This window comes from Perognathus longimembris, chromosome 1, assembly GCF_023159225.1.
Source record: "Perognathus longimembris pacificus isolate PPM17 chromosome 1, ASM2315922v1, whole genome shotgun sequence".
Classification (NCBI taxonomy): Eukaryota; Metazoa; Chordata; class Mammalia; order Rodentia; family Heteromyidae; genus Perognathus; species Perognathus longimembris.
In genome coordinates, this window is record NC_063161.1 from 66,446,003 (window position 1) to 66,453,505 (window position 7,503).

The 7,503-nt window shown below is 50.4% G+C and overlaps 1 protein-coding gene across 1 annotated transcript in view; it reads right to left on the reverse strand.

The window, feature by feature from the left end:
- Positions 1–1,410, reverse strand: part of Ipo8 (importin 8) — a 52,531-nt gene extending 51,121 nt beyond the window's left edge. Inside the window, exon 1 of the mRNA XM_048366926.1 lies at positions 1,189–1,410. Coding sequence (XP_048222883.1) covers positions 1,189–1,272 — 84 coding nt within the window. The 5' untranslated portion in view covers positions 1,273–1,410. The remainder of the gene's footprint in view (positions 1–1,188) is intronic.
- Between the last annotated feature and the right edge of the window lie 6,093 nt (positions 1,411–7,503).

Sequence of the window (7,503 nt, forward strand, 5' to 3'; positions counted from 1 at the left end):
TCTTTCTCTTTCCTCCCCCCACCTTCCTTCCTGAATGTACCTGTACTGGGGCTTGAACTCAAGGACCCAGGAGCTCCCCACTCAAGACTACCACCTGAGCCACAAGTCCACTTCCAGGTTTTTGGTGGTTAATTGGAGATCAAAATCTCACAAACTTTCCTGCCCAGACTGGCTTCAAACCACAATCCTCACATCTCAGCTTCCTGAATAGCTAGGGTGACAGGTGTGAACCACTGGTGCCAAACTACATATATCTTATATCTTGGGAATCCTGGATTCACATCGACTTTGAGCTCCACAGATTCACATGTTGTGTTGATTCACAATTCAACAGAAAAGTCCTGCTAGGTGCTAGTGCTTCCCCTCTGTCATCCTCGCTACTCAAGAGGCTGAGGCTGCCCAAGCAAGCTGGGCAGCCAAATCCTGGAAACGCTGAGTCTCCAAGCAACCAGCAAAAACCTGGAGTGGAGCTGTGGGCTCAAGTGGCAGAGTGCTAGCCTTGACCAAAAAAGACAAGTAAGAGCAGGAGGCCCTGAGTTCAAACCCTAGTACCCGCAAAGAAAAAAAAAAAATGTGTTTTTAATGCTGAGGATAATGCTTGGAACCAAATCAAGACTGGTTTGAACGAAAAGATGGAGGACAAAACAAAGTCTTTTGCATTTCAGCATTACAAAAAAAAAAAAATCCCACCAAACACATCTGACTTAATGTATCTTTGGTAGGACAGGAAAACTGCCTGCTCCTCCGTGATCGGTTTCCCCACAGCGCTGCCCGGCTCTGGCAGAACTGTGCCCAGTACCAAAGGCGTCCCTGCCAAGCCAGGCAGGCAAAGGCAGGCTTCGCCATGCCAGCACCTAGAGAGGGCCGGGCCTGGGGAGCGAGCTCGGGTCGGCATGCCCCCCGAAGCTGGTGCGGCCCGAGCGGAGGTGCTCGGAAGGGAAGGAAATCCACCTCCTCCCTGACCCTCCGAAACGCCAGCCGGGAGGCAGCGGCGTCTGCAGGCGGCGGGAGCAGGCGGCGAGGGCCGCCCGAGGAGGCAGGGAGGCGAAGAGGCGGAGGCTGGGGCCAACAGGTGCCGCCGGCTGCTCGCCCCGGGCCGGGCCCGGGCTGGAGGCTCAGGCCCCGGGCCGCCCGGAGGGCTGGCAGAGGGGGAGAGCCGGCCCGCCCCGCCGCCGGGCTCCCCCTCACCTGGTTGAGCTCGTTCTCGGCCGCGATCCGAAGCTTCGGGTCGATGGTGCCCTTGAGCGCCTGGATGATCCGGTTGAGGTCCATGGCCCCGGCCAGGGGCTCCGCTGCCCGCGGGCACACTAGGCCGGACAGCAGTTGTGGCTCTTCTCCGGACCCCGCGGCCGCCGCCGCCTCCCCGGTAACCCCCGGCTCGCCTCACCCCGCACCTCCGCCGCCGCCACCTGCAGCCACTTGCTGCGCCACTCCGGCTCCGCGCCGCCAGGCCTCCCGCTGTCCCCCCCAAGATTCGCTCTCCATTCACCCTTTTACGACAGCCAAAGGGAGGCGAGAGAAGAAGAGGAAGCCGCACCTGCTTTACGGCGGTCTCTGGCACCCTCCCCTCTCCCGCTCCCAGGCGTCAGGCGGTGAGCCGCTCCCGCAGGAGGCCGCCATGATGCTGTACGGAAATGATCCGAGCTCCTTCCAAAGGCGATCCGTGCTGCCGAAGTCCGACAGGAAGCTGCCATGTTCTTGTACGGAAAATACCCTCCGGCTTCTTCCCTACAGGGAAAAGTGCTAGAGCTACTTCCAAATTAAGTCTTCTGAAGGACAAATGAAGTTTAGGAGACCACTCAGGAGGCTGAGATCTGAGAATCTAGGTTCAAAGCCAGCCTGAGCAACAAAGTCTTTGAGACTCTTATCTCCACTTAACCAAGAAAAAGACCAGAAGTGGAGCTGTGGCTCAAGTGGTAGAGCATTAGTCTTGAGCAAAAAAGCAACTGACAGTACCCAGACCCTGAGGGAGGGAGGGAGGGAGGGGGGGAGGGAGGGGGGAAGGGAGGAAGGGAGGGAGGGAGGGAGGGAGGGACCATATTGCTAGTTTCTTGTTTAATCAATCTCTCCTTTCTTTTGTCAGTACTGGAATCTGAACTCAAGGTCTGCATTTCCTAAGCAGACCTCTACCATTTGAGCCACATCTCCATCCCTTTATGCCTTAGCTATCTAATACTCTCACATTCATGCCTGGGGCAGCCTGGACTACCATCCTCCTCTTTACACTTCCCACAGAGCTGGGATGCCAGGACATCATCACAACCAGCTTGGCATCAAACCAAGATCCTTCTGATCTTAGCCTCTTTGGTTGCTAGGATAAGAGTCTTGAACCACGACATCTGGCTTAATCATCTACTTCTTAAAACACAAGTATTACTATCAATTGCTTCTGGGTCTTTGGCTAAACTCAAATGTAGCACTCTACCCTCAGTTCTTTCTTTCCTACTTCTATTTTTTTTTAATTTGGTGCCAGTCCTGGACCTTAAACTTGGAGCCTAGGCCTTGTCCCTGAGCTTTTTGTGTCAAAGCTAGTGTTCTACCACTTGAGCCATAGATTGTTGTTTTGCCAATCCTAGGGATTGAACTCAGCACTTGGGCGCTGTCCCTGAGCTTCCTCTGCTCAAGGATAGCACTGCCTCTTGAGCCACAATACTACTTCTGGCTTTTTCTGTTTGTGTGGTACTGAGGAATCAAACCCAGAGCTTCATGCATGCTAGTCAAGCACTCTGCCCCTAAGCCACCTTCCCAGTCCCCTTTTTGGTGTTTAAATAGATGTGTCTCACAGACTTCCTGCCTGGACTGGCTTCAAACTGCAGTCCTCAGATCACAGCCTCCTGATTAAAGGCATGAGCTACCAGCACTGCCATCCTCATGTTTCAGGTGGAACTTGAGCCAAGTACACTGTCTTGATCATCATGGTTTGTATACTGCATCTCTTGGTACCTGCTTCCTCGTCCTCTTCTGAGAGCCAGTGTAATATATGATTTATATCCTACCTACAGAGCATGCTCAGTAAGTGTATTATAAACAAATGATGACTGCACAGTAGACCCTAGGTACCCATGCATATGTGGTTCCAAGGAGACTAGCAGAGGGTAAATGGTGACTGCACAGCATGCACAGAGTTCAGTACTCTATAAAGTCACTTAGCGTTTTCTCTCCCTTACTTACATCTAAGCATCTATAACTTGACTACAAGAAGTAGGCTACATTACTGTCATTAAAAAAAAGTACTGGGCTGGGGATATGGCTTAGCAGTAGAGTACTTGCCTTGCATGCATGAAGCCCTGGGTTCAATTCCTCAGCATCACATAAACAGAAAAAGCCAGAAGTGGTGCTGTGGCTCAAGTGGTAGAGTGTTTGCCTTGAGCAAAAAGAAGCTAGGGGCAGTGCTCAGGCCCTGAGTTCAAGCCCCAGGACTGGCAAAAAAAATAATAATGGAAAGGGAAAGGAGGCAACAAGTTGGATAAGAAATATACACACTTTTAGATATGAAACTGTAACCCCTATGCACATCACTTTGACAATAAAGAAATGAAAAAAGATTACTGTTGTGCCCATTAATACTGCTCACCAAACTTGATCTGATTTCATGTTTTATGTGTGTCAATCCTGGGGCTTGAACTTAGGGTCCGAGTGTTGTTCCCTAAGTTGTGTGTGTGCGTATGTGTGTGTTTTCCTCAAGGCTAATGTTCTACCACTTGAATGACAGATCCACTTACAGCTATTTGGTGGTTATTGTAGATTAAATCTCATGACTTTCCTGTCCATGCTGGCTTGGAACTGTGATCCTCAGGGCTGGGATGTAGCTCAGTGGCAAAGCGCTTGCCTATCAAATGCAACACCCTGGGTTCGATGCCCAGTACCAAAAAAGAAAACACACACACACACAAAAAAAAAAAACAAAGCCTGTGATCCTCAGATTTCAGCCTCCTGAGCTAGGAAACACTTGGCTTTAAGTGTGCTTTTTATTACACAGTTTTGAACAACTGTAGTCAAAATAAACAATTTTAAAAAAACTTTGAAATGCAAACATTTGCCCAGGCACCAGTGGCTCGTGCATGTAATCCTAGTTACTCAAGAGGTTGAGATCTGAAGATCAAAGTTCAAAGCAAGCCTGAGCAGCAAAGACCATGAGAATTTAATTTCCAATTAACTACTAAAAAGCTAGAGGTGGTGCTGTAGCTCAAGTGGTATAGCACTGGCTTTGAGCAAAATGCTTAGAGACAGTGCCCAAGCCCAGAATTCAAGCCCCAGGACAGTACGTGCATGTGCACACATGCATGTGCGCGCACATACACACACAGACACTTAAAAGAGTATTTAAAAGGAAAGATGAGGCACCTTATTTGTTGAATGACGCATAGAATAAATAGCTTCACAGGATGCCTGGCACAAAATGAGCAGTCAGCAAGTGCTGGTTGAATAAATAAATGTAGAGGTAGGAGCCTGAAATACAATATCCACAGTAGGAATGGAGGTAAGATAGACAGATGGATGACTTATATAGACAGACTATATATAGATGGCATATGTGTATATATATACATATATATATGTATATGTATATATATATATATATCACAGGTAAAGTGAATAGGGTGCCTACTTATGTAGATCTACAAAGTAAATAAGTCCAAGAACGATTCTCAAATTTTAAGCTTGAATATCTTATGAACACTACTAACTAGGGAAAATGTAGATTTTGGAGGAAAGTTTGCATTTGAGCATGCTGAACTAGGAGTTTTGAGGTGGTTTAGTTGTTGTAGTTGCCAATATTGGGGATTAAACTCAGGACCTGTGTGCTGTCCTTTATCTTTTTCACTGAAGGCTGATGCTCTACCACTTGAAATCAGCTCGACTTCCAGCTTTTTTTGTTATTCATTTCATGTATATTATTTTATATATAATATATATTATAAATATATAAAATTAAAACACTTCCAGCTTTTTGATAGTAGAATGGAGCTAAACCTCACAGACTTCCCTGCCCATGCTGAATTTGAACTGTCAGCCTCCTACTTAGCTAGGATGACAGATATGAGCCACGGAGGCCTGCCTGAACTAGGAGTATTAATAGTTTAGATAAACTATTTCCAGTGAAAAATTCAAATATATGTGAGTGAAAAGGAAGGATACTATGAAAGAAAGGGACAAAAGGAAAGAATGAAAGCAAGCAGAGGAAGACCCGTGAGTCACCTGTGTTTATAGGGAAGTCAACACCAGACATGATGCCATTATTCTAGAATATAGCACAGCATATAACCAAAGTGATTACAGTTCAAATTACAGAAAGTAATTGTACTCCAAGCACTGCTACTGTGACTTTCAGAGATTCAACATTTCAGTCATCTAAATGGAGTAACACATAGCCATCCTTGCATCTGTTGACAAGCTCATTTGTGGATCTGTGTTTGAATCTAGTTTGGTAGAGAGAAAATGGAAGTTAAAAAACCAATGTAAGACAGAGGGAAGATAGTGCCGTCACAGTAGGGAGGCCCCCCAACTCACTCCAACTGAATAGCGAGCTGGGAACTCCAGCACCCAACACCCCATCAAGAATCCAGCAAACCCAACAACCAGAAGCAACAGAGAAACTCAGGAAATGAAAAAGAACAAAAAAAGAAGAGCCTATAACCTGCACGGATCTGGAAAATCTCCGGGGTAACCCCCCCACACCCGCCCACCCTGGCCCAAAGAGGGCCAGGCTGGGAAAGGGGACCCAGTGCCAGCAAACCAACTGCCAAAAAGCCACGCCAGGAGCACAGAGTCCAGACAGCAGGACTCCACGGACCCCCAGACTGAGTGCAGACCGACCAAGACAGACAGTGGCAGCGAGGGACCGGAGCTGCGGGACTGAACGGCCGGGATCAGACTTAAGCAGCAGGGGAACCAGGCAGTGCAGAAGGGGAGAGCCAGGGCCACCACCACCAAACAACTGATCGCCGCACCCCAGCACCACAGCTCCGAAAAGCCCACGGCGGCGCGGGACGCTCACACAATCCAGGACCAGTAAGTTCCCCATTACCCCCACCATGGGAGATCAGCTATAGCAGAGACCCAAAAACTACAAAGAAGCTAGAGCTCCCTCCCTACCCCGAGGGAACAAGGGAGCCAAATTGGGTGGCAAAAGGTCCCTACAGACTCTGGGAGGACACAGGAGCTAGCAGGGGCGGAGCAGCGCCAAGGCAGCAGAGGAGCCTGAGCCGGGCTGCACCGGCCCCGCCCCCTCCCCAACAGGGGCCCGGGGACCAGTGGGCATTGGAAGCCCCACCTGAGGTGCCTGGTCCTCGAGGACTTTTTGAACAACAGTCACAGGCTCGCTGGTGGGCAATACCAGCCCAACAGGGACACCTGGGCCTGAACACACGCCCCCCCCCCCAATAGCTGAGGCGCAGTCTGTGGGCACCAACCTGCGCCCGGACACTTGGCCCTGCTGGGGCTCATGCATACCGCTCCCCACAGCAAACTTGTGAGAGGGCAAAGCACCCTCCAACATCTCGGGGCAGCATGTCCCCAGAGGAAGCACTACAGTGCACACGCGCGCACACACACACACACACACACACCCAGGGGCAGCGTGGGCCACCGTGCTAACCCTCCAGCAGGAGGACCTCCTGCCCAACCCTCTGTGGGAGCACACAAGCAGGCAAGCTGCAACACCTGCTCTGATAGGCACACTTCGCACAGGTGGGCAGGGACCCCCAGCGGCAGTGCCTGCTCTGGTAGGTGCACTCCGCACAAGTGGACAGGGCCCAGAGCAGCAGCACCCGCTCTGATAGGCACACTTCCGACAGGTAGGCAGGGCCCCCAGCAGCAGCACCCGCTCTGGTAGGCGCACTCCGCACAGGTGGGCAGGGCCCCCCTTCGGCAGCGCCCGCTCTGATAGGCCCATTTCACACAGGTGGGTGGGCCACCCCTCAACAACAACACCGGCCCCAGAGCAATCCACACAGGTGGGAGAGCCGCCTCTCAGTGGCAAATGTCAATCTGAGAGGTAAGTTCCTCTGACCAAGGTACACAGTGGAAAAAAGAACCAAAGAAGAGAAAAGCCTCCATGCCACGCTGAATCAGAGACCCACAAACCCCCACCAGGGGCACGCTAGGGTCAGCACAACTCAGCGTCAGGACACTATCCTGCAGAGAAAGATACAGAACCTATCCACCCCCAAGTGCAGTGAGGGTGACCACCCCAGCAACAACCAAGACAGTTACGCTCACCCACTGGGCAGTAAGGTTCAACAACAAACTCAAACCCAGAGCCAGGACACAAACAAGTCTCCCACTGACGGACCAGCTTGAACCAGCACAAAGCCAACCCAAGAAAACCACCTACAGATCTCCAGATGCGCAAATCACAAAGAAATATTACAAATTACATGAAAGGGCAAGCCAACTCACCAGCTCCAAAAAGCAGTACGACCGAAGAGGAGATGGAGAATAAAAAAAGCAACTGAGGCTATGATAGCAGGAATGATGGAAAGCCTCAGGAACGAAATCAGA